The sequence below is a fragment of the Martes martes genome, assembly GCF_963455335.1.
Source record: "Martes martes genome assembly, chromosome: 8".
Classification (NCBI taxonomy): Eukaryota; Metazoa; Chordata; class Mammalia; order Carnivora; family Mustelidae; genus Martes; species Martes martes.
This window is the reverse complement of record NC_137895.1, coordinates 107,174,850-107,201,651: the sequence shown is the minus strand read 5'-3', so window position 1 is coordinate 107,201,651 and position 26,802 is coordinate 107,174,850. Positions and strand designations below refer to the sequence as shown.

General features: G+C 44.1%; 1 protein-coding gene across 1 annotated transcript in view; it reads right to left on the bottom strand.

Annotated features, from left to right (window-relative positions):
* CACNA1C (calcium voltage-gated channel subunit alpha1 C) overlaps positions 1 to 26,802 on the bottom strand; it is a gene marked incomplete at its 5' end in the record, with an annotated part of 716,579 nt that overhangs the window by 116,914 nt on the left and 572,863 nt on the right. The window contains 5 exons of the mRNA XM_080812080.1: positions 68 to 188; positions 1,117 to 1,324; positions 15,338 to 15,563; positions 16,514 to 16,674; positions 24,862 to 24,888. Coding sequence (XP_080668206.1) covers positions 68 to 188; positions 1,117 to 1,324; positions 15,338 to 15,563; positions 16,514 to 16,674; positions 24,862 to 24,888 — 743 coding nt within the window. The remainder of the gene's footprint in view (positions 1 to 67; positions 189 to 1,116; positions 1,325 to 15,337; positions 15,564 to 16,513; positions 16,675 to 24,861; positions 24,889 to 26,802) is intronic.

Below are 26,802 nucleotides of genomic sequence, written 5' to 3'. Positions count from 1 at the left end.
TTGGCATCGTGCTGCAGGCTGAGGGAGGGTGGGGCAGCAGGGGCGGGGAGGCAGGAGCAAAGGATACAGTTTCCACAGATGAAGAGGATGATGAAGTAAATACAGACTAACATCCCTGGAAAAGAGGGGCCGCCATAAGCCATGATCCCATCATACATCACCGAATTCCAGTCCTCCCCGGTCAGGATCTGAATGACACATTCCCACCAATAAGGGACACAGCGTTAGACCAACAGCAAACCCCAAAACTCCCCTACCCTGCCCCACTATGTTAACAAAATTGTCTAAAATCTCTTTTCCACCTCTTTCCCTCCTCTTGGCCCCCAGTTCTCCTCCCAGGCGCTCCGAGCTAAGCACCTGGGCAACTTTGAGTCCACCCTCAGACAAAGTGCATGGGCTCTGGCATGATATTATTTGAGAAGTGAGTGGAAAGGCTTTCTGGTCAAAGTATCTTCTTACACTCGACTGCACAAGACGGCCACTATTAGCCATTCCTACGGGCCCTTTCACAAACGTGAATGTTTTCACTGAGAGAGTACTGTACTGTTCCAGCTTTCCCCAGCGTTACTCATTTGGGTGCCATCTTTAAGATTTGGGCCACATCCACACATTTTTCTTTAAATCAATCTACTTTGAAACTTCAAAAAGTGCTACTTTAGCTTTACCCGACACCAATATATCTATGGAATGACAAATTTGATGGGCTAGTTACATTTTTTTCCTGGTGACAAGCATGGTGTGTAAAAAGACAGAGCTTCATCACCTTCCCCTCCCCCAACAAGTGCAGTCTCCTTTCCTCTGTTTGTATTTTGGGTGTTCATGTAGAATTTATTTGAATAAAGGGTTCCATGTTTAAACAAGAGTTTTTAAACTACTCAATTATATTTTTCCCCCCAGTAGTCCATCCAACAGTGGGATTCCATGGGGGACTGAGGGTAGGGGGAACTACAGAAAGAACTCAAGACTCTCCTGGGCATGGACCTTCCATGGCTGATCTAGGCTGGCTTTTGTTGCCCAGTATAAGGTGAAAGTTCCCACCACTTTTTCTCCCCCACAACCCAACCCCACCACTTAACAACCCTCCCACTCGTTATCCCAGCAGAGAAGAGTCCATACCTGAAACACGGTGAGAAGGGACTGGGGAAAGTTATCAAATGTGCTCCTCCGGGTCTGCATTTCATCAAAGTTGAACTTTCCTCCAAAGAGCTGCATCCCCAGGAGGGAGAAGATGATGATGAAGAGGAAGAGGAGCAGCAGCAGGGAGGCAATGGAGCGCACAGAATTCAGCAAGGATGCCACCAGGTTGCTTAAGGAGTTCCAGTACCTGAGGACCAGCATGGGGTAGATTAGTGTCCTTTTTTCTGTGCTTTCCTTAACATCACTTCTCACTCATACACCCACGAGAAATTCTAAGATAAATTACAACTCTTTCTTTTCCCCTTTCATTGGGGGTAGTGGTGGTGGTGTGGATTGGACTGGTAAGCTCACGATTAGAGTGTGGAGCTAGTTAATGCAAGGTCCCAGGACCAGTAACATGCAGTGGTGAATAGATGGAGCTCAGAAGTCAGAAGCCTGAGTTTCAACCTAGTTCTGCCGGTTGCTAGATGTTAGCTGCACTTGGGCAAGTCCCTTAACTTCCCTTCTGTTTGCCTCTGAGGAAACAAAGATAACAGTAGCAAACACTTGACTAGGTTATTGGGAAGATTATGTGAGACCAAAAAAAAAAAAAAAAAAGCAGCCCACCCAGCAACAAAATAAAGTATAAACAAGTGGGATTACATCAAATTAAAAAGCTTGCAGTCAGCAAAAGAAATCATCAGCAAAGTGAAAAGACAACTTATGGAACAGGAAAAGATACTTGCAAGCCATATATCTAATAACAGATTGATATCCAAATATAGAAAGTAGTCAGACAACTCAACAGCAAAAACAAAACAAAACAATAACCAAAAACCAAAACCCCAAATAATCCAATTCAAAAATCTGGCACAGGGGCGCCTGGGTGGCTCAGTCGTTTGGGTATCTAACTCTTGATTTCAGCTTAGGTTCTGAGATTCTGCCCTGCATTGGGCTCCACACTCAATGTGGAGTCTGCTTATCCCTCTCTCTCCCCCCACTTGGGTGTGTTCTCTCTCTCTCAAATCAATCAATCAATCAATCAATCTTTAAAAGTATAGTGTTTAAAAAAAATTTGGTACAGGACCTGAATGGACATTTTTCTAAAGAAGATATATGAACAGTCATCAAGTACTTGAAATGGTGCTCAATATCACTAGTCATTAGGGAAATGCAAATTAAAACCGCAGTAAGGTATCACCTTACCCCATCAGAATGGCCATCAGCAAAAAGACAAGAGATAACAAGCGTTGGGGAAAGGAGAACCCCGGTGTGCTGTTGGTGGGATTGTAAATTGGTGCAGCCACTATGGAAAACAGCATAGAGGTTCCTCAAAAAGTTAAAAATCAACTACCATATGATCCAGTGATTCCAATTCTGGGAATATATCCAAAGGAAATGAAAACCCTAACTCAAAAAGATATCTGCTCTCCCCATGTTCTTTGCAGCATTATTTATAAGAGCCAACCCAAGTGTCTATAAAAGGATGAATGGACAAAGAACTTGTGGTATATATAACACACACACACACACACACACACACACACACACACACACCCTGGAATATTATTCGTCCGTAAAAAATGAGGAAATCCTACCATTTATGACAACATAAATGGACCTTGAGGACATTATGCTAAAATAAATAAGTCAGACAGAGAAAGACAAATACCGTAAGATTTCACTTATATGTAGAATCTAAAAACAAAAACTGAACTCGTGGAGAAAGAGATCAGATTTGTGGTTGCCAGAGGAAGGGGGTGGGAGGAGCGAGAATTGGATGAGAGGGTCAAAGGTATGAACTTGGAGTTATAAGAGAAATAGGTCATGATGATGTAATGTACACTATGATGACTATGGTTAACTCTGCTTTATGATATTAACAGAGTAGATTCTAAGAGTTCTCATCAAAAGGAAGGATTTTTTTCCTTTTCTTTTTTTGTATCTATTTAAGACAATGGATTTTAACTAAACCTATTGTGGCAATCATTTCATAATAAATGTAAATCAAACCATCATGCTACATGCCTTAAGTTTATACAATGATGTGTGGCCAATTATTTCTCAATAAAACTGGAAAAAATATAATTCCCACTCTTTAAAAAATCCCCTAGTATAGAGCCTGGCACACAGTTGATAAAGGTTAGTAATTACTGTTATCACTATTGGTCTTTAGACAGAAAAACACATTACCATCCCCCCCCACCAAGAATGCTATTCTCAGCCCAGGCAGCAGCTGGTCACCCAGGGGAAACAGAGGTTTCAAGGCTCAGTGAGGTTTCCCAGATTTACCCTGCTGTCCAAAGAAATGTTTTTTTTTTATAAAGCCTCTCTTCTGGAGATTCTGATTCAAATGTTGTAGTTTGTGGCCCAGAAATCTGTATTTTTAACAAGTGTCCCAGATGATTCTGACAAGCAGGCAAGTCTGGGAAATCCTGGGTTACAGGGAACCCGTTCCACCCTCAGGGTGGGAGTCTGTGGGGCCTTCTCGGGCAGAGATGGGCCATTGGTGGGGCACCTTGGAGAGGAGGCCCCCAGTCCTGATAGTCACAGACCTCTCTCCACTGTAAACACAGAGGTTCTCCACTGTAGCCTGGGAAAAATGCCTTCCTCTTGGAAAAAGTGGGAGGCGTGGGCTTCTTATGGCCAGGGGATGCGGCTTGGGTAAGTCAGGGTGAGGAAATGCACCATAGCAAAAGGAACACAGCCTCCAGCTGGAGCAGGTGAGACAACAGAGAAATCTTTTTCCTTAGCTCCACCTTCGGCCTGCCTGCCTTCCAGGCCATGAGCTTGCTTTCCTCCACTTCAGGCATTCCCAGCTTACTACCAATATATACAGTGAATTGTTTTTGCTGCTCAAAAGGGTGACATGCAAACCACTCCCATTCTAGCCTCCCGGCTGCCCTCTGCCCCAATCTTGATACTCCTCTGCAGAGAATGGTTCCATATCAGTTGAAAGAAGCAGATGGGCCAACAGTTTGGATGTAAACATGAACTTCTTCCCAGCCTGGAGTCTTTAATGCTCCTTTCTCCTTCACCAATTCAGCCTTTCTCTACCTCTATTTTGCCTGCCAGCCACATTTCTTCCTAATTCCTAATTGCAGAATATTAATATACATTTATTTGTATCCGTTCTATAATTGCTCTTCAGTGTTTTTCATTTGTGATAGTCTCCTCTGATTCAAATAGGCTCTGAGCTCTTGAGGACAGAGATCACAAGTTTTTTTCTTCCATCCTCTCCATCTTTGTCCTCACCCAGTATGTGTGACGGACCGCCTGGCACCCCGTAGGTTAGAGGTTGTCATATTTGTTCTGCTTAAAGCGAGAAGTTAGAGAATGTCTCTGGGGCTAGAATCCCTGTCCCTCTTACATTTTAAGCAGTGTTCTGGCTGGAGAGGAAAATGTTGAGGGGTTTGGTCATTGTCTAAATACTGATTTCCAGGCCTCACCCTGGAACATGAAATCATAATCTCTGGCTCTGGGGCTTGATTGATTTTCACGCAACCCCTCCAACACTTGTCGATAGACTGGTATTTAGGAAACAGTAACTTTAGAGCATATTTACAATGAGAATTTCCAGCTGTATCAGAGGGGAGAGTGTCTGCCTATAGATTAAGGTCATAGAGCCCCCTAGAGATCTTCTGTGCATTCAACTGTCTTGGAATATTCTGGAAAAGTCTTTATGGCCACATAAGGCTCAAGTCTTAATTTTCATGAGGTGCGTGGACATGAGGGAAATAAGTCAAACCAGGCTCACGACTGAGGTTCAGAGGTATCTGACAGCCACAGGGACCCTATGGGGAGCCTGACAGGGAGGCCCAGACTGGACAGAGGTTTGGTGGAGTGGAGCCACCAGGAGGCAGAGAGGGAAGGGGATGGGGGAGGAGCCCCTCAGAGTGTCCAAGGTTCTGGGAATGTGGAGGCTGTGGTAGAGGAACAAAATGAGTCATGCAGTGGAGGAGAACTCTTTGGAAATGTTGGGTGTGAAAGATGGCAAATAGTGAGTGACCTAGAAGGGCCAGCCCATGGAGCAGGGGTGAGGGCTGCCATGGTCAGAGGGGACGGGCTTGGAGCAGGGGTGGGGGCTGCCATGGTCAGAGGGGTCGGCATTGGGGCCGAGGGTTTGAGTAAAAGTGAGGACTCTTCTCATGCTTCTGCACATCCCTCAAGTTATCCAGGGAAAGTCTGTGTTTCTCTTGGTCAACCAGTGGTGGGCTCACAACCTGAGATTTGAGGAACGAAAGAACTCCTACTCCATCATCTCCCTTAGGAAGTGACAACTGCAGTTTTTGGCGTAAGACACAACCCTTGCAGTTACCCTTCCCGTCTCTGTTGCCCCCCCGACCCCCTGAGCAAGCTCTGTGGCCCCATTTTCCAAGAGAAGTCTGAGTCTGGCCACTTCCCATGACTCTGTCACCAGCTGAGACAGCAACCTCCCAGTTGGATTTCTGCCTCCTCATGGATTGCCCTGCTTTGACAATTGCTCCCTGCAGCCCTTCTCCATGTCACCTACATCTCAGGTGAAAAGCCCTCAAATGCATCATACTTTTTTTTTAAATTGATAGTAAGATAGTAAGATTGAAAAGACAATCTAAATCCACTGATATTTGAAAAAGGAGGGAGAAGTTTCCTTTACAGAATATGTCAAGTGGATAATATGAATGAATGAATGAATGAATGAATGATAGAATTAGAAGATTCTAATTGCAGCAACTAATTCAGGTAAAGATCATCATGGATGCTTAAACCATTGGGTGAAATCTTGTTGGCCAGTAGGACATACATATAGTCTTGAAGTATCACTCCATAGATTACCTATTAATCACGAAGAGAAAGCAGAGAAATCTGGCAGACATCCCCTTAACCAAGTTTCTATACTTCGAATCACCAATAACGAGACAAACTTATATTACAAAGTTCCCAATGCCACGTGATGGGAGGTACACAATCATCTTTGCACTCCACACCCCCGCAGCAGGAGGCCCTTTTAAATCCCAAGGCACACCAAATCTTAACACTCTTTCAAGCCCTCCAAAATCTTCCCATCGGAAGGCCTAACAGATCACGTGGGATCAGCCCCTCCCACCCCCAGGATGTCATCTCCCACTCTCCCCACCCTTTCTTGCCCCAGCCCACTGCTCCCCAACTGTCCCCTCAGCCTCCATGCACACTCCTGGTCTTTGTTTTTCTGCTATCTGCAGAGGTCTCTCCCAGAACTCTGCGTGGCTCGCTTCTTCAGGCCCTGTGGGACTCTGCTCAAAAGTTCCCTCACCATAGCGGTCCTCCCTCACCATGTTTTATCTCCTAGTCCTGCTTTTTAATATACTCATCACCTCTTGCCACCAGAATGTCAGGTCCATAAGGGCAGGGAGTTCGACTGCTTTGTTTATAACCTCAGTGCTTAGGCCATGCCTCGTCAAAGGACGTGATCAATGACTACTATGTCGAATGAACAAATATTACTATGAATGTGACATATTTATACTTACTGGAGGGAAAAACAAGGGGACGTGGGTTTCTCAGACACTTCTGTGCATGTGAGGTGGGAACAGGGGTGGGGGGGTGTTGGGACTGCTCATGCACGTACTTAAGTCAAACATACTTTGCCTCAAAGCGAGGAGGGGCTGTTTGCACCTCTTCTGCATCATTTCTTTTCTTATAGCTTCCCTAAATTCATGGTCAGAATTTCCACTGCCCAAGTCAAACTATTATGTATCAAGGAAATAGACAGATGGTTGCCAGAGGGTTGGGGTGTGTGTGTGTGTGCAAAATGGGTGAAGGAAGTCAAAAGGTAGAAACTTCCAGTTATAAATAACTCCTGGGGATGTCATGTACAGCGTGGTGACTCTAGTTAATGGTACCATACAGCATATTTGAAAGCTGCCAAGAGTAAATCTTAAAAGTACTCATCACACACACACACACACAAATGGAATTATATATGCTGATGGATGTTAACTAGATTTATTGTGGTGATCCTGTGCAATGTACACAAATACTGAATCATTATGTATGTCTGCAACGAATATAATATAATATGTCAATGATATCTTAACCAAAAGGAAAAAAAGTGAGTATGTATCAATTGCCCTACAGACAACCAGGTTGCTGTGGCTTTGAGACCTTTCTGCTGGGATTTCTCAAAGAACTCTGGGAATGCGTGTCCCTTGTGGAAGAACACCCATTCTGGTGGCTCAAAACCAATGGCTGTGGATTCGAGGGCTTGAACCAGCCTTTAAGAAACAAACTGCAGCCAAGTACATGACATCAGCCTACTCTTCTTGTGAAAAACACCCAGGCTAAAAAGATACTGCCTTCAGGACCAGTCACACAGTTCAGACAGAGTGAAGAAAAATCAACAAATGGCTGTTTATGCTGTTTACTTCTGATTTCCAATTGCTTTCCATTCAGCAAGGGCAAGGCAGAGTCTGCCCCATGGCTGTTCCTTTGGAGCAGAATTAAGGGAGCAGAGCTGGTGCCAGTGGCCTGGCATGACCAGGGGCATACAGCTTGCTGAACAGAAGGTGTCCATCCCTAATGTGCACATGGTTGGAGATGTTTTATGTTCTCTCTAAAGGACTGAGACAAAGGGATTGTTGTACTGATGTTGTGGCAAAGAACACTATTAGGGTTCATAGAGGAGCTGGATTTTGGAGCCTGGCATGTCTTGGCTGATAGCAGGAGATAGGGTGGGGCCCTTGTTACTACTGATATTGATGAGATTTTAGGTGACATGTGGCAGCCTCTGGGCAGGGTGACATGAAATAGCATTTAAATGAAATATTGGCAACCTTGCAGGTCCTGAAGCTCTCTCCTCCTTCATGCCAATCTGATTCTTGCTGGCTGTGACGGCTATGGCATGAAGTCCAGAGAATGCCTTAGCTCCCAGAAACACTCTCCTTTTAGACATATTAGTGTCTAGACATAAAACCTAAAAGGGTTAAACACATATTAGTAATTGACTGAGGCTTTTATGCTAATCCATGAAAACCATGAAGCACACACACTCTCACACACGCACAAAAGAGCTCTGGAGGAAAGCAGCAGCAGAACAAATTAATGTCATAGAGAAAGAGGAAAACAAAGTATCTTGTCCTCAGAACAGTGTAACAGGCATTCCCATCCACAGAAGTCTTCATTCCCTATTTGGGGATTTGCAGCCCCAGATGTACATGCCCACCGTTCAAGACTCCCCTTCCCCAACCCAACCATCCTCTGACTCTCCACCAGCCACAGTCATCCTTGAGATCAACTTTCCAGTTCTCCTGTGACTCTGAATCATTCTATCCAAAGTGTGTCTTGGCCCCACCAATCCCATTCATCCTAGCCCACTGTTCTCTCTTTAAAGTAGGGTGCACGTGAGGGTTTTCCTACCCGAGCTATTTCTTTGTTACCTAAATTCTCTCTCTTATTGACTACGGCTTCACTTTTGTTACCTTTCCCCTCTGTCTCTCTTGGCTTAAGTGATCACCATCTGTGGAGGTGTTCTGTATCTCCATCACTCTTCCTGTGCTGAGTCTGTCTGGGCCCTGTGGACTTCTCCTGCATCTTCAATGGCAGAAAGTGACCTGAGCCTTGCTTGAGCTGGAACTTTCATCCTGCGAACCTTTGCTTCAAACAGCTCAGGGCCAGGTCCTTTACATTCTAGGTATGAAGCAGGTCATCAAGCTTGCTATAAATAAAAGATCTTCACAATAACAGTACCAATAGCTTTAGGGTGCTTTGCAAATGTTTCACCCTCCTTCCTCTCTGTTCCAGGGAGGTTCATAACTAAATTTATATCTGTCCCAACTTTTCTTGTCCTGAGGGGTAACCCCCCCCAAAAAAAACCCCAAACCTCCTTTCAGTGTTGGTGGCAGTGATCTATTGTTAGTAGAGTATCTATAAAGCAAATTTCCTGCGGCAAATCTGTGCGATATGAGTTTTCTATACACCATTCCTAAGGGAGGGAGGAAGAATGCAGATCATGTCAATTGATTGAGGAAGCACAGAAGGCTCACTCAGGGAGGAAGCTCAGCCTTGCCCTCACCTTTCCCTGTGCCAGCTACACGGGCATCCAAGGTGGGTGTGCAAGGACTAGTCCTTCGGTAAAGTTGGCCCCTGGTTCTGTAAGATGCAATAGAGTCTGGAGGGGTTAAGTGTGATGGGAGGCTGAACTAGGCATATGCTGGTCCAGGAAGAGCCAAACAGAGAATTCTATAATATTATGGTAAAGGTCTGGGACAACAAGGGGTCCAAGGCCAAATCTACCAGTTTAGTTCCTGGTGATACCTACCTCTGCTCCCTCCATTCTAGGAGAATTCATATTTTATGTGTTTTATTTTAGAGTCAAATTCTGCCTTGGATAAAAAGTTCAAAGGTCTCATCTTCTCTGTTCACATCAGAGGTCTTGGTCACATCGAGAAAGGAACCTACTGGGGGGAATGTAACCTGGTCAGGCTCGCAATGCTCTCTGGTGTTGGCCTTGGGATTGCCTTGGGACTGTGCTCCCTTGAGTTCCTGGACCACAGAGCTACTCAGTTTTGCTAGTGGGCCCTTGTACCAGTTGTGTCAGGGTTAAGGAGGGAGCACCTTCAAGTCATCCTACTGGTGTGTTCTTAATCCCCAGTACATGATACCAGCCAGTCACCATCCCAGGGAATAACCACCCTTCATGCTGATGTCAGTGAGCAGGCTCTTGAGTCTGAGCTGCCTTCTCCATAGACCCTGGCCTGGAAACTGGGCAGATGCCAAATATATCTCTTCAATAATGGTCCTTAAGGAGCTCAGAGCCTCCATGGTGCCTTAAGAAGAGGAGGGCTAGAATGGGGAGGTTGGGAGTGGTGTAGGGTTGGATCTGATACTCAAGGCCAGACTGTGGCAATTGAAATGGAGACATTTAGAGCTTGGAGAATTTGCAAAAGGCTCTCACCTTGGGGCGCTATGGAGGGAGCCCATATGTGATGATTCACCAGTAAATCTGTCTGTGCTGAGTCAGCCCAAACTCACATTTCAGGGCCTGGGAAGGGAGCCACAGGGGAAGAGCAGTAGGAAAAAGAAAGGGACTTAAAGTTTAAGAGAGAAAAAGGCAAGGGCTGGAGGGATTTCAGTGCATTTAAAAACCAACTGTGTAAAAAATGAGATGTGATTAGTAAATTGGAATCACGTCCAGATTTAGTCTAACTGAGGTCTTTCTTCCTCCCCATAGAATGATAAGTCAGACTGGGCTGACAATGAGTAGACTTACTTGGTATTAAAACTGGCAACATTCAAGAGCCTGGTAAAGCCTCAAAACAGGAGAAAGAACTCAATCTATGACGTGGCCAGAGAGCCCATTGGCATGGATAATGTACCCAAAGATGACACAAATTTTGGCCACGTGGGTGTTTTTTTGTTCTCAGTGAGGCAGGAATCTTGTCTTCCCTACTCCATAATTTACCACTCTTAATGTTATTAACACCCAGGAATGAACTGATTTACAGTCCAGTGCAGGGTTCCCAGTCTTTTTTTTTTTTTATGAGACATATAGGATGGATGATATTCATATACATAGTATACTCTCTAAGGCATTCTCAGATTTTCACCAAACACTCAAAAATAAGCACGCTAATAATTCATTTTTGTCATATACTATATTCATATTTGTCACATACTGAAGACTTCAGGCAGCATAAAGAGTGGTAAGTCCAGCCCATTCTTGCCCGTTCATAAAAGTATCTGGGAATGCAAATGACCAAGAGTGAGGGTGTCCCAGGAACAATGCTGAATTTTTTAAATTTATTTTTTTGAAAAGAAACTGTTCATAAACTTTGGTATTTCAGCTCCTATAATAACAAGTTACTTGCTACACACTGCTCAACCGCTCTGGACATACCATTGTGTCTTAATATCATGGTGGAGTTCTCTTGGTCTAGGTCAATATTCCAAACTCAGATCATAGGTCCTGGGTGAGGGAAGGGAAACTTGGAATTATAGGAAGGGATCCATGAATCCATGGATACACCAACCATTACAGCACTCTAAATAAATAGCTTGTCTCGTGTGTACATTAACACTTTTCAAATGTGCACAGGTGTATAAGAATTAATAAAATTCAAATAATTTTAAAACTTTGCTAAATTCATAGTATCTTTTTTTCATTATATATTTTACCAGTCAAGAACTATCAAAAGTACAATCTTAACATGGTTAAGGGCTACAGTAGAGAGTGTAGATGAAAAAATCAAGGTTTCCAGTGATATATAAAAGTCCATATTTTAAGACAGGGAAGTGGACAAAGGAACAATAGGAAATTAGGCCAGTGCTTCTCAAAGTGAGGTCACTGGACTACCAGCATGGAACTCTCTAGAAGTTGCTGGTCAAAATCTCTAGTGGTAGGAATCCTTCATGAGCTCTCTTAATGAGTCCAACTAAGTTTGAGAATCACAATCACTGGTTCAGAATGCATTGTAAAAAATGCTTCTTTAACATACAAATAGTAGTGAGATATTACAAAGTATTCTCTAAGAGGTTTTAAAAGAAGAGAGAGAAATATACTTGCCTGATAGCAGGACCATGCACAGATGACCCCTCTCCAGGGACCATGATGTCCACTCCCAGTTCATATTTTAGGCATTTTCTTGGTCACTAGAGTATACTAGAGATAAGGTTCAGAGGGGGCATGGGATTCCCCACATAGTTATAGTCTCTGTGCTGTTTTCCAAAAGCCCCTAGAGGGGTTGGATGTTTGCAAACAGGAAGATGATGGCCCTTGCCAAAGTAACTTCCAATTAGATAATTAAATTATTATGTTTATCGACTTTGTAGAGATCTGAAAATACCACCAAAGTTTCCTGTGGAGGGACTACAGGAAGCTTTCTGCAAAGACAGAGTAAAAAATGGCTTCTTGGTGATAGTTTTAGCTAAGAAATAGATAAGTTATTGATTAGAAGTAGAATGACTGTCAAATCTCTTCAAGACGTTATGACAATATCTAGGAACAAGAATTCTTTTCTTTTCTTTTTTAAAATATTATTTATTTATTTATTTGGCAGAGAGAGAGAGAGAGAGAGATCACAAGTAGGCAGAGAGGCAGGCAGAGAGAGAGGGGGAAGCAGGCTCCCCGCTGAGCAGAGAGCCCGATGTGGGGCTCGATCCCAGGACCCTGAGATCATGACCTGAGCTGAAGGCAGAGGCTTAACCCACTGAGCCACCCAGGTGCCCCAAGAATTCTTTTCTATAGGAATCTAAAAAACAAAAGCAAAAATAAACCCCCAAACACACAGACTTCTGAGAATTATTTAGGAGGCACTAAAAACTCCAAGTTAAAAATAGCTTTTATCAGACCCAATGAAGAACAGGTAGAATCAATGAATATCTAATAACAAGAATCAACTTGTAAAAATCCTAAGTCATGTCTCCAGGATAAAGATAGCAAGACAGTTTAGTGATCAACTCTACAGTTCAGAGTCATGGTTAGGAGCACAGAACTTGAGGTCAGACAGACAGACCTGCTATTTAATCCTAGCTTCACCCCTGAGCAGTTTGTGTGACCTTGGCAAGTGACTGAAGTCTCTGAACCACAGTTTCCTCATCTATAAAATGGGAATAGTAATAGTGCCCTGCTCTGACTCTTTCTTATAGGTCATTGTGAGGGTGAATCAAATGAAAGCAGTCGGGCCACACTATCTGCACAGAGTAAGTCCTGATGCATGTTAACAATAATTGTTTCTGTGTTTCTACCACTTTTACTACAAACCAAGGATTTTCTGTAATACCAAGATGTTCAGGGCATTCAGAGAGAGCTTTTTCTGAGGTGAGGGGAAGAGAGGTATTTGCTCAAGAGCATTAAACTTGTGGGTTTAAATTCTGCATGTCCTTGGAGCCCATCCTGTGACATTAAATCTTCTCCAGGGACTCTCTCCTGTTCCTGACTTCCCAGAGCATGTATTCCCCCTATTCCAACATTTGCTGGCTCATTTTATTCTGTCTTAGATTTTCTTTTGGTGATTTCATGAGCACAAACTCCATCTCCCCAGCCAGAGGAAATGTCTCCTGGGTTCTGTTCATACCATACCCCTTTTGCCCTATCTCTTGGAGCTTGATATGCAGTATGAACATGGGAGAGAAACAGAAGTATGAGACTGTGTATGTGTTTAGATGGCTCTCAGCGCTCCTCCTCTCCCTCCTCCTAGTAACAGCAATGGTAACAATTAGATTAATAATCAACCCTCTGGCTTTTGAGTGTCCCTGTGCCTGGTACTGAACTGAGCTCTTTAAATGCTTTCTCTCATTTGACTTTTGAACCTAGACAGCACTGCAGGAATGAGCTGTTGAAAGAGCCATGAGCAGAACAGCAAAGCAAAGGCGGCTTTGCGAGCCCTGACTACTCACTCAGCCAAGTTCAGAACACATCGAGCAGGGTGTGGTTACTTCCAGGTCTTTGAATGAAAGATGCCAACCCCATTCCCTTTTTCCCCCAACACAATCCAACTGATGGTTCCAGTGCCCCTATTGTCAGTTGGGATCCCAAAGCAGAGACTCTTCTGGCGAGGAGGGTTGTACCCCTGGGGGCCAGAGTTTGAGCCCTCTCCATACCACATGTTTCTGACACATCTTCAAGTTTGACCACATCCCACAGTGAGAAATACATATTATACTACAACTCAGACATATGTCTTAAAGATTTTTATGAAACAATGCTTATGTTCATGTGAGGTCTTCTGATATTTTCCTATTCTATTTCATTCTTTTCTTTGAAAATGAGACTATGAAGAAATCGGAACCCATAGATATCACCAGAGAGAATGCAAAATGGAATAGTCTCTTTGGAAAACAGTTGGGCAGTTCCTCAAAATCTTAGAAGTATAGTTATCAAATGATCTAGAAACTCTACTCCTAAGTATATGTCCAAGAGAAATGAAAATGTACATCCATACAAAAACTGAACATGAATATATACAGCAGCATTATTCATAGTAGCAAAAAGGGGGAGATAAAACAAATGTCCATCAACTGATGAATGAATGAACAAACGTGATGTATATCCATACAATGGAACATTATTTAGCCATAAACAAGAACAAAGTACTGACACATGCCACAGCATGAGTGAATCTTGAAACCATTATGCTAAATGAAAGAAGCCCAGTCACAAAATGCCACATACTGCATGATTTCATTTATAAGGATTGCCAAAAACAGGTAAATCTATAGAGATAGAAAGTAAATTAGTGGTTGCCACTGGGAGGGAAGAGGGAACAAATGAGGAGTGGGTATGGCTTTCTTTTTGGGGTGAAGAAAATGTTCCAAAACTAAATTGTGGCAATGGTTGCAAAACTCTGTGAATATATAGAAAAACACTGAATTGTACACTTTAAAGGGGTGAATTATATAGTACGTGAAATATATCTCAACAAAGTTGTTTAAAAATGGTGGCTGTGATCCAATCAATTGATTTTGCCACCCCAAATGGGTCTCAACATGGCTGAAAATTACTGTTTTAGAACATGCTGCCCACCTCCCTGTCCCCTGCCTGCGCATGTCCTCTTCATGAGAATCACGGCTTGACCTGGAGAGTTGGGGAGCCTGCAATCTTTGGGTGGGTGGATGGATAGGCAGATGGAGAGGGGGTGAATGTGTGGAAGGAGGGGTGAGAACCATCTGTGGCACACTAGCCATCATCCTTCTCCACTTAAGGAATCCTGACTGCATTTTCGGCAGCACATACACAGCAAAAAGACCACATTTCTCAGCTGGGTGGCCAACAGCGCCTTTGATGAAGTGTCTAGAAGACCTCTAGAAGGGGCTGACTCTGCCAGGAAGGGTCCCCCCTTTGATACCTCACCCCTTCTCTTCTCCCTGCCTTGATTCAAACATGATGGCTCAGTCTCTGGAAGCCACCTCATGACCTTGGAGTGGAGGGCAGTCCTGAGGCTGTCAAAGCAAAGGACACAAGGGGACTGCGTCCCTGAGGCCTTCTTGAAGCCACCTGGACTGCCCACCTCTGCATTTCTTTTATGTAACTGAACAAACCCCAAATTTGCTTATGCCACTGAGTTGTCTCTGCTATCAGCAGCCAAAGGAGTTTCTAAACGATATGCCGTCTAAATGAAGAAAAATTCCCCTCCATCATATATGAGCCAAAGATAGACCTTTCAAGAAATAGCAGCTGCTCTCCCACCTAGGCCTTTCTGCCTTCCTTGCCTTCTGGAAGAACCTCTCCTTGAGTCCCAGGTCCAAAGGGAAACGAGAGACCAAATACCTTGTGATTTTAAATATCCGCAGTAACCGGACACATCTCAGCACAGAGATGCCCAAGGGAGACATGATCTTGGTCTCTACCAGGATGGTCTCCAGGATGCCCCCACACACAATGAAGCAGTCGAAGCGGTTGAAGAGGGACACAAAGTAGGCCTGAAGGCCCAGGCTGTACATCTTCAGCAGCATCTCTGCAGTGAAAAGGGCCAGCAGTGCCTTGTTGGCTGTGTCTGGTGGGTTCAGGCGAGGGGGCAGGATCCCAGCATGGGGGTGAGAGGTGGAGGGCAGGAGGAGGAGAGAGAAAACAGTAATTATCACCACTGGAAAAAAGGCCAGGGTTCCCCTTTCCCAGCCAGAAAACCTCTCCCCTATGTTGCTGCCAGAACAGAACAACTGGGCCAAATGGCCAGGAAAGGGGTTATCTAGTTATAATCACGATAAACATGATCTACCAAGCATCAAAGGCTGTGAGTGCTGATTTTCTTCACTCCCCCAGCTGCTTTCTCAGGGATGAGGAGTGAGGTTTTGAGAGGTGAGTCCTCTGCCCAAACCAATTGGGGAGGGGGGCAGGCCACCTGAGTCTACCCCATGCCCTGGGAAATTGTCTACCCCCCAGGATTCTGGAATGAAGCCCCCGTGTCTGCTTGACTCCCTGGGAGTGGAGGCACTGGCTAGGGAAGTCCTCTTCTAGGGCTTCAGGGAAGGGCGATGGCTACCATATGCTCATGAAGGACAGACAGCTCCTCGGGGTCAGGCCACTACTGACCTCCTTCCTGGCTTTTTGCTCACTTCATCCACACCCATTCTAGCAGGCCCACCTGCAGGATACAGTAAGGCCTGAGGTATTAAAAATCTCTTCTGGGAAGTTGGCAGCCAAGGGTCTGAGATAGCCAAATAAAGGATAGCATGTGTCCTCGTCACCTGGACACAATAGTGACTGTTGGGGCAGGCAGACCATGTGGGCCCAGCCAAGAACCACATCTGTTTATAATGAGGCTCTGCATTTTACTGTGGGGCTTGCAAGCTCTTCAGCTCTTGGTGACCCCAGTACGGCACCTGCCAAGAGCCACGGACACTGGTGGCTTTCCCGTCAACCTTTTGCTTGTGACTATTCCCTCCTTGGGATTCAGAGCTGAGTTAGCAAGAGTAAAGAAGGATAGCACCAGCGACTGCTTCTCACCTTGGACCTCTGTGAGCCAGTGGGGCTGGTTGTAGTGTTCTGAGGCGATGGTGAGCGTGTTGAGGAACACAAGGAAGATCACAAGCCAGTAGAAGACATTAGACTTGACTGCAGCACGACACTTTCTTCTACAGAACCGATTCCATCGGCGCCAGTAGCGGCTGGAAAAGGAGTAAGGAGAGAAGGGGTGGGGGGAGGTGGCTGTGAAATTCATCATTTTTCCAATCTGAAAGGCACCATCCTTTCTCCGGACTGCGGACTTGGCCTCCGCAGAGCAGTGCAATCTGGTGACCAGGAGATAAGCTTCCCATCAGTTAACTGGGCTCTGCCACCTACTTGTGTGGTCTTGGGTGTGGCCCTGACCCTTCTAAGCTTTGGTTCTCCCATTTGTAAAATGGGAATAGGGTCAAGCTCACAGGGATATTGTGGGGATTGATAAAATGCCATATAATACATCTGGTATAAATAAGTATTTTTATTTTATGATAATGACATTATTCAAAATTGTATTGCACAAGTAAGAGTATTATTAGTAGTGATGGTAGTAGTAGGACTAGTCCATGCCTGTTACTGTACTAGACACTTCTCATGCCTTCTCTTTGATTCTTTAAATAACCCTGCCAAGCAGGTGTTACCCTGATTTTGAGAAGGAGAAAACTAAGGGCCATGGAGGTTGAGTACCTTGACAGACATCACACAGTGGCAGAGCCAGACTTGGTATTCCCCCCAGCCCAACCTTTTGTCCAGATGCTGCCTCATCTGTAAAGTGTAATGGGAGAATCTGGATCAGAGGTTCTTTGCTTTTATGGGGTTATGGAAACTTTTGAGAATCTCATGAATGTTTAGATCCTTCGTTCAGAAGAAACGAACATACCCACACATACACACATTTCTAAGTCTGAGCTCATGCAGCACATGGCCACCTGGAAGCTCGGCCATGGTCCATATAATGTCCCTTTGGTCTCTTGGTTAGGGACTTAGGTCAATGATTCTCAATTCTGGCTGTACATAAAATTACCTGGGGAAGCTTAAAAAATATAACCATCAACCCTCACCAGTACCCAGACTCCAACTCCAAACTAACTTAACCTGATTCTCTGGGGCCTGGGTAGATTTTTAAAGCTCTCCAGGTGGTTCTTTTTTTTTTTTTTCTTTTCAGCGTAACAGAATTCATTGTTTTTGCACCACACCCAGTGCTCCATGCAATACGTGCCCTCCTTAATACCCACCATCGCCAGATGGTTTTAATCGTTATGTAACCATGGTTGAGAACCATTAAGCTAGATGATTTCAAGGAGTCACTCACATTTTTAAATTTTATGGTAGAGGACTTTATAGCTTCCAGTAGAAAACCAAACAACCAACAAAACAATTTCTAGATCAGGGGAAGTATGAGAAATGCTCTTTTGGCCATCTGGGCTGGAGAAGATGAAGGCAGTGGCTTTATTAATGGAAAAGAGGACACTGAGTTGACAGTGTTATTTTGAGACAGAATCAATAGGACTTTGAGCCTGACTGGATGTGCAGGGTAAGAGAGAAAGGTATGGAAGGGACAACCAAAATTTCTAGCTGGGGTGATTTGGAAGAGTCGTACCTCTAATAGTTGCAGGTCCAGACAAAGGGAAGGAGTGCTCTGGGCAGGGAGGTTGCTACAAGGAGAACGGTGGGGCGCTCAGCTCGGGAAATAGGTTTAAGGTGCTTGCATGTCATGTGTGTAGAGAGACTCAGCAGGCAGCTGGAAGGCAACACCCCAGTTCGGGTAATAAAGAAGGTGGGGAAAGGGGCAAAGCAGCATCTCAGAATAACAGTCCATGAATAGCTGTATTCAAGGTTTCTGGAAATGCAGACCCCTGCTGCAATGGGTTCCTCTACCCACCCCCAAAACAGCCTATCAAGATAGCTTGACTTCATCTGTATTTTCATTCTGTATTTTCTACCTACTATCTGTGGAAAATCCTGTTACCAAATCTTTGTTAATATCTATTATGAGATTAGAAACATGAGAAGATCTAAGAAGAGAATTGTCTCCTTGGAACGGCAGGGAGAACTTAGTTTTTGGCTTGCAGAACAGGGAGGGAAGGAAGAATGAATCAAATAATGTTCTGATCTGACCCTGCTCATTGTGGGTGCTTGAATGCCATCTCCAGTAAGCGCTATCCCTTTGTTGGGGACACTTATCTGCTACTTGAGGCTAATCCACTACATAGAGAAGAAGTGCATCCAGGTCAGAAAATTAAAGTTTCTAAATGCTAGGGAGGCTTACCTTCCCTGACATACTACCTTGGGTAAGAGTGAGGATGGGGGAGGGTGAAGAGAGGAGCAAAGGATGAGGTAAGGGGTCCTAGGTGGTCCTTAGCCTCCTCTGAAGTTTGCCAGCTCTTGTTACTGAGAAGTCTTATCTCAACAGGGCAGGACACTGCTTCTTTCCTGTCATTGTGGTTATTAATACTATAGAGAAATTTGGTACAACTATTTTTTTCCTGAAAAATGAATTTGCAGGACAAACTCATATATGACCTTTAATAGCTTACATTATAGTTTCAAAGGGTGTTTTAAATAGATTTAATCTTTTGTTAGAGAAATCACAGATAATTGTTACTCAGAGTCCAAAGGACTCAAGTTTGTGTTCCTTTACAGTATGTAGAAATGGACTCAGAGTCAGTTTCATACTGAGAACTTGATTAAGCTCCTCTTTTCCCAAGTTTGGGATGTGGGGTGCCACAAGGTCAGGCCTGTCCCATGGGTCTGGAACTGCCTGACCCCCTTAAGGAGTGGCTGTCAGAGGCAGGGTAGTAGCTGTCAAATGTGCTGCTCTCATGCACAGCCATTCAGGGGAGTCACATGGATTTGGGCTGGGGTGGGGGTGGGGGTAATTACTATCCAGAGAAAGTATTTAAAGATAATTATACACCTCCCACTCTTCAAAATATAGCTTTGCTTGACAACTGGTTTCCTGGCAACGCTTCCTACGGTATAATAAATGTAATGATTTATTAGAATGTATAAATTTATTTGTGTGTTTACATATGCATGGAGGATATAGAAATTAAATGATAAAATAGGGAGGAGAAATTTGCCTGCTATTCACGTTCCCTTCATACTAACTAGAAAAGTCATTTACTCTAGAAATAGAAGTTCCCATATGTAGACATAGGACAGAAGGGCGGATATGAATGTGCCTTATCTACTTCTTCAAAATTCTGTACCATTGCAGTCCCATGGGAAATTTTTGCTCAACTCACCTGGGATCCACCTTACCTCTTCCTAAGTCTGGGCTCTTCCCTTTCCACCTCCGTGGACTGTCCCCACAACTGCCAGGACCTCCCCTTTCTATGTCCTGCCCATTCTTTGGGGTTCAGCTCAAGTCCCAGCTTCTCCATGGTGAACTTTTCTAGTCTCCCCAGGCTCAGAATTCCTGCCCCACTTACGTCTGCATTACTCACTTTAGGTGTACATTAAAGAAATATTTGCTACTATCCTGGGGTAGGTAGTAGATATGTATCAGTTAACGCGATAGGTAGTCTTTTTCTGCATAAAACTTACGTGGGCAATAAAGATCCTTAAGCAACCAATCAAAGAGTGTGCTTAGCACCATGGCAGGCTTTACAGAGGTGCCACAGGAGTGCACCAAAGGACCTCCCAGCCAGTGGTGGAGGAGCTAGCAAAGGTTACGCAGAGGAAATGGCTTCCCACTTCTCCATGTTGTCAGTTATCTTTTACTATATGGTTCTTGCCTCTCCAGGGAGATCATAAGACCCTTGAGGAAAAGGTATTGTGTCTTGTACTTTGCTATACAACCCTAGTAATTAGTGCAGTCCATCTTACATGGTAGGGACACTTGACTGACAGCTTGGTAGAACAGCAGAGACAACTCTATGCAGATTTACTAACTTCTTGCTGAAGACAAGGCTTGGAAGCCCTGGAGCTCTTGTGACCCAGCAATGAAGGTGGGGTGAGGGAGGGGCAGCGTTACTAAAAGAGTTTGCTTGGCATATAATTTTGGGTAGGCATCTAGAAGAGTAGACTACCTCAGAATAGTGGACAGTTTAGGCTCTTTCTAGTGGCTACAGTAAGTGCTTATCTTTAACTGAGAACAAGCCACACAGAAAATGATTAAATATAATTCTTTTATACTATACATAAGTAACTTAGAATGGACCATTAGAGAGTAGACAAATTTGGATATGTGCCTTGTTCCAGCTGATCATGTCAATGAAGATGGGGCAAGACTGTCCTCCCAAATTTTAGAACCCTACAGAGTTCACTTCAGAACTCTATAAAGTCAAGATCTGGAGACTCCAACAGGTTATCTGATTAATCCCTGCAAATTGCACAAGACTTCCTAAATCATTTGTTCCTTAACTGTTTGAATCCTATTCTGAACAGTGAGACCCAAATTATGTAAAATTCCTCATTGTGACTAATTCCTCCAAGTGGAAACTTGGCTTACCAAAGGACTACCCTAATATTCCCCTAATATTATAAGACAATTAATTGGCTGAATTTCCCCTAACGTCTCTCTTCTCGCATTTCTTTTAAGTAAACCATGACTTTGCATCATTCAGTATTACAAACAGAATAGGCTGTTTGGAAACTCAGATTGTCTTATTTGTCATTGTTGAACTGAGGTTAAATGATCAGGGTATTTCAATTTTTTAAAAAAACTCAAATTTTAGTATCTTTTTTAGAGTGCAGCAGGCTCTTTACTGCCTACAAGTTTATTTCTGAGTTGCAAAAATTCTCTCTCCATTTTCCCTTTGTACTACATTTTTTCATTTTTTAAAAAAATTTATTTTTTTAAATTTCTTTTCAGTGTACCAGAATACATTTTTCAATAATGGCTGCCACAACCAAGATGTAGGAAGTACAAGGAGACATTCCTCTCGCCTCTGTAATGGCAAACTTCTCAGCAGACAGAAATGGCTCTGGGTATACTTTGATAATTTTTATGGCATTTTCAACCCATTGCCAGCTTTTGATATTCCTTAAACACACGTCATCAGTGGGCTGTAGCATCTAGATAGAGTGCCACCGTTTGCTATCTGCTCAGACCTTTTAGGGCCATATCGTCTGGTGCAGTAGCTACTAGCCCCATGTGGCTCTTCAGCACTTGAATTTGGCCAGTCCAAGCCTAGACATGTCATAAGGTAAAATACACCAGATTTCAAAGACTTAGTAAAAAAAAAAAAAAGAATGTAAAATATCTCATTAATAATTCTTATATTAATTACATGTAATGATATTGTTTTAGATACATTGGGTTAAATGAATTATATTAAGATTAATTTCATGTGTTTCTTTTTACTTTTTAACATGGCTACGAGAAAAATTTAGAAAGTCCTAATGTGGCTCACATTGTATTTCTATTCAAAAACACTGCTGTAGAACTATGAGCCCATGCCTAAGATATAATAACTGAGCAGAAACAGGGTTCAGTATTCCCCGGAAGAACCTTTCACTAGGTTAGCATGGTGGTTAGCAATATAGGACCTGGATATGGGTTCTGACTTGGCCAGATGTGAGCATGTGACCCCTGGTCTCTCTCAGCCTCAGTGTCTTCATCTAAAAATGGGTTGAATGAGAGTGCTAAACTACTGGTAGTATGCTTTTTGGGAATACAGGTTTCTCTTTTATTTCTGTTGTATTTCAAATAGTAGTAGCAAAGGAAAAAACCTTTCCCAGAGATTCAGTGGTTGAAATACATGAGGTTAAGTAGATGGTTGAGCTGAGTCTCAAAGCTTAGCAAAGAGTCCCAAGGTTTTGTGGGGCCGGGGTGGGGGGGTGCTGTTCCTCTCCTTTGTTAAAAGGATGGGTTGTACCATGGGTCACTGGGTAGAAAAATGTTCCCACAATCTCCTGGGCAATCTCTTACTAGACAGAGTACATACAAAAATGTCGTTTCTCTTCCAATCCTTCAGAACATGTTCCTTCATTTGTTCACTCATTCATTTGTTCATTTATGATTCATTCATTTGCATGTAATGAGAATGATATTTTGGAAATATTTGCAAATGGATTTTTAGATCACTTTACTTTTATTGTGTGGGGGATTTAAAACTGTCAGGAACACAAAGTGCTTTCTCAGCTTTGACTGTCAAATTAGACATTTTGTCTGAGTCTGTGTAAGCCTATTGTCTTACTGAAGCAAGACCATACATTCATTCATTCATTCAGCAAATATTAATTCACTCCCTATTATATATTAATCACTTCTCTAGACATGGGAGCTAAAGCAGTAAAATCCAAGCATTACCAAGAGAGAAAAGATTTTTTATATTTCTAGAACTTTCTTTCATATAATAAGAGCTAGGCCTTGTAGACTTGACCCTAGATTGTGTGTGTGTGTGTGTGTGTGTGTGTGTTTATTTTTTTAAATTTATTTTTTTATTTCTTTTCAGTGTTCCAGCATTCATTGTTTATGCACCACACTCAGTGCTCCATGCAATACGTCCAAGATTTTTTAATGTAAAGGAGGTCTTGGCTTGAGAGAAAGGGGAGAAAGGCCTACATTTTCCAATTTCAGTGAATTATGGGAGAAAGAAGGTATCAGAAATAAAGGCAAAAGTCAGACACCGGAGTCCTCACTTAATTCTCAGCCCTGGGTGCCAAGTCTCAAGAGGTTGCAGAGGGTTGCTCTAGAAACACCCCAAAACAATGAATACTGTTAAGCTGGAAAAAAAAAAAGAAACACCCAAATAGTCATGGGGAGACCCAGGGGTGTTGAGGTTAGTGGGTAGCCTCCATTGGGTGTAGTATGGGGGAAGATGTCTGCAGGCCCCTGGGAAAATGCCAGCCTTTGGTTCAGAGCTTTATTCAGGCTGGTGCAGCAGCAGGAGGCAAATAGGTAGGTGAGCCTGCTATAGTGCTCCGGGTTCCCCATAGCTTGTTCATGGAGTGTGAAGGACCTGGAAATGTCCATGCATTCAGATGAGGTATGGAGGTGCTGAAGTCAGGGACTGACAGAGCTTGGGGGTCAGACAGCAGAGGTCTAGATTTCAAGATCAAATGTAAATATGGGGGGCATGGACTCCAGCAGTGGATGTCCAAAGTAGATGGGCTGCTGCACTCTGGTAAGGATCTGAAATTTCAGAGAGAAGCCCAGGCTAGCCATCAAACAGTATAGATAGGCAAAGGACTCAGAAGGATTCCAGAAGCAGCCCTTAACAAGCCCCATTTACTTCCCAGGATCTTGAAGTTCCCTGCCCCCATGCATCCAGACTCCATTCTGAAGAAAAGCCGGGGAAGTGGAAATATGAGAGACTGAACATTTTACCTTCAGGGACTATTTAAAGCATAGCGCTGGGTTCCATTTACCCAGCTGGACTAAAATTTAGTGTTATTTATGCTCCTGCTACACAGTGGGTGAGGCTAGGGAGGCAAGATTAGATCAATTACAAAACATAAACACCAATATTTTTGGCATGTACAAGCTTTGTGGGGGAAAATTCACGTCTCTACTCCACAAATCCATTCATTCATCCATTCAACATATATGTATGGACAGCCTACCCCTGGGCAGGCACTTAGCTAGGCTCTCTAGAAAGAATATGTCTGAGGCATGCAGAGCCTACTGAAGGCCTGTGAGCCAATAATTGTAGTGTTGTATGCTAAGTGCTGTGACAGAGGTATGAGCAAAGCACTATGGGAGTGGAGGGAGTTGAGTAACTTCCCTGGAAGGGTTTGCATAAGATGTAGATGCAGTAACATCTGAGGTTCTTAACAAAAACCTGGATTCCCCAGATGAAGACATGTGGACACGATGTCTTCAGGGTGAAGAAAGGGTGTATGGAAAGGCCTTGATGTCTGAGAGGACAGGGAACATTCTGGTGGCAGCAAGAAGCTCCATGTGGTTGGAACAAGGACTGCAGGCAGAGGAGTGTAAGAGGAGAGGCTCGAAAGGTAGACACGGGGCTGAAGATGGGGTCCTGTGAAAGGTTCTGAAACAGCAATGTTGTGATCCTATGTTCTTTCCATAATCTTTAACATTCATTTCTTACTGTGTTCCATATACATGAGGTAGGCAAGAATAGTAGCAAGTGTCCACATTATATTTATTTTAACTGGACTTCATCTTATAAGGAGCGGAGACACATTAGGTCTTACAACTTCCTAGGGATGGTACTTGCCAAAAAGACTGGCAAAGAAAATTCAACAAATATCAACCCCTGAATTATATGCGGAATCTGATCTATAAGTCTTTTCTTGGTAGCCATCCAAAAGACAGCCTCCTTAGAATAACACCCTCACTGTAACCACCTCCCGCCTTGGTGTTACCTTGGGCTACCCAAAAGTGTAGCCGAGGACAGAGCTGGTGTGCGGTGGGAAAGAAGAGCACGCATTTCACTCACCTGAACTTTGATTTGGAAATCTGGTGGCTGAAAGAGAAAAAGAAGATGTTACCAAGGGACATATATTCATATTCTTCCACTTAAAAGATGTTCAGCAGTTCCAGAGAAGTTTGATGGCCCTGGGTGACTAGAAAGGGCGCCGGATGGATGTGTGGAGTGACGTGGAATGACTTTGGAGAGAGAGAACCCTACTTGTCAGCATCTCTTGGCGTGTTTATGTGTATGAACGTGGACACTGAGGGCTGGCCCAGCTGATGTGTCTACAGATCCAGTATTTTCTAAGTGGAACCAATGGTCCCTGGAGAGGGTGGATGCCATGTGGCACATAGCATCTGCCTAGCAGGTCCTGTGAAGTCAGTTTAGACTGTGTGTTGGGAATGAGCCATGCAGGAGAGGAAGGCCTTTCTGCATATGTGAAGGTCTCACCAGCTGGAAGCCACAGGCAGGAATATGCCATCAGACCCCACTGCTGTCCCAGCAGGAGTCCAGCCAATGCTGGAGTAGGAAGGGAAGATAAGCAAAAAAAGCCTGCAGGGAACTGAGAGGCCCCCAGTCTTGGCCTGAGGGCTGCAACTGGGCCTAAAGGAACAGAAATCCAAGATACTGACAGTCATGTGCAGCCTTGCAGATGTGGGGGACTTTCGGGCAAAAGCACAGGACAGGTGTGACTCAAGGGGTCACGGTGAGGGAGGCCCACTGAAAGGTGGACCCTTCAGGGAGGTCCCGAGGCTACTGAGTTCATGTTGGAGAGTCCAGGGGAGACTAGGAGAAGGAAGGATGGGAGAGGGAAGGGAGGTAGGAGAGAAAGAGAGGAGAGGGAAGGAGGAGGAAGCGAGAGAAAGGGAGAGAGGGAGGGAGGGAGGAAGGAAGGAGGTGGGGGAACGAAAGCCCTTGAGACAAAGCTATTGAAGGCAATGTGTCAGAAAAGACTTTGGTGTTCAGGGAGCAAACCGGGGAGACTGCAGGTGGAGCAGCCATGCTTAGACGGACACGCAGACGGATGGCTGCAGAATGCAAGGTAGAGACGAAGAAAGTGATGGAGACACCGGTAGCAAGATGAAGACAGATGCAGGTAGAAAACAGGAGCAGGGAGTTTGGGAGGCGGCCGCCGCAAGCCTGTGTTGTCCCAGCTCAGCACAAAGCGAGCTCTGTCACATAGCAAGAAAACAACCCCTCTCGTTATTTTTTATTAAAAAAAAAAATTAAACCAGCAGATGTGACAGGTGGCAAAGCCATCGTGCATGAGATAATTATATCTCTGGGGCACTGAGAATCCTAGCCAAGTGCCTTTACTGCTCTGAACCGTTAGCTAATAACCTTTTCCCACCCCCAAGACTGCCTGCTAGGGCTGAAGTATTTAATCACATGTTAACAAAGCATGTGGGAGGGGGACCAGGAGCCAAGGGCAGCATTTTTATTTAGAGCCACAGTTTAATGGGGGAAACAAATGTTTTCCAGCTGCTAATTGGGTGATTGAGAATCGGGGTCCTCTCTCCCCCAGCAGGCCCAGGCTGAGTTGGGGGACTTTCAGGGTCTTTGCTAGACTTATTTTGGGCAGTTGATTCTCTTTGCTATTAGGCACAAGCCAAAGTGGATGACTGTGGCCTTTAGTCTCATGACTCTGTCTACAGAGTCTAGCCTGACCCCTCTCAGAAATGTCTCAATGATCCTCTCAGGGGTGTCCTTCAGTGCAGACCATGTGCTCTTTCCTTTAAGGCTCTCTCAGTCCAAGGGAGTCATAAGCAAAAGTGGGTTCTTAAAACCCAAAATCATATCTCCCAGGAAGATGACTGGGACATGGGCACAGAGGGGGATCAGAGCTGAGGTGACTTTTTGAAATGACATCCTAGTCCTAATTCCAGCATGTTCATAAGCTATGGGCCTTTCCTTGGCATTCTGGCACATTTTGAAGAGGAGGAAATGGAGCAGAACTTTCTTTCC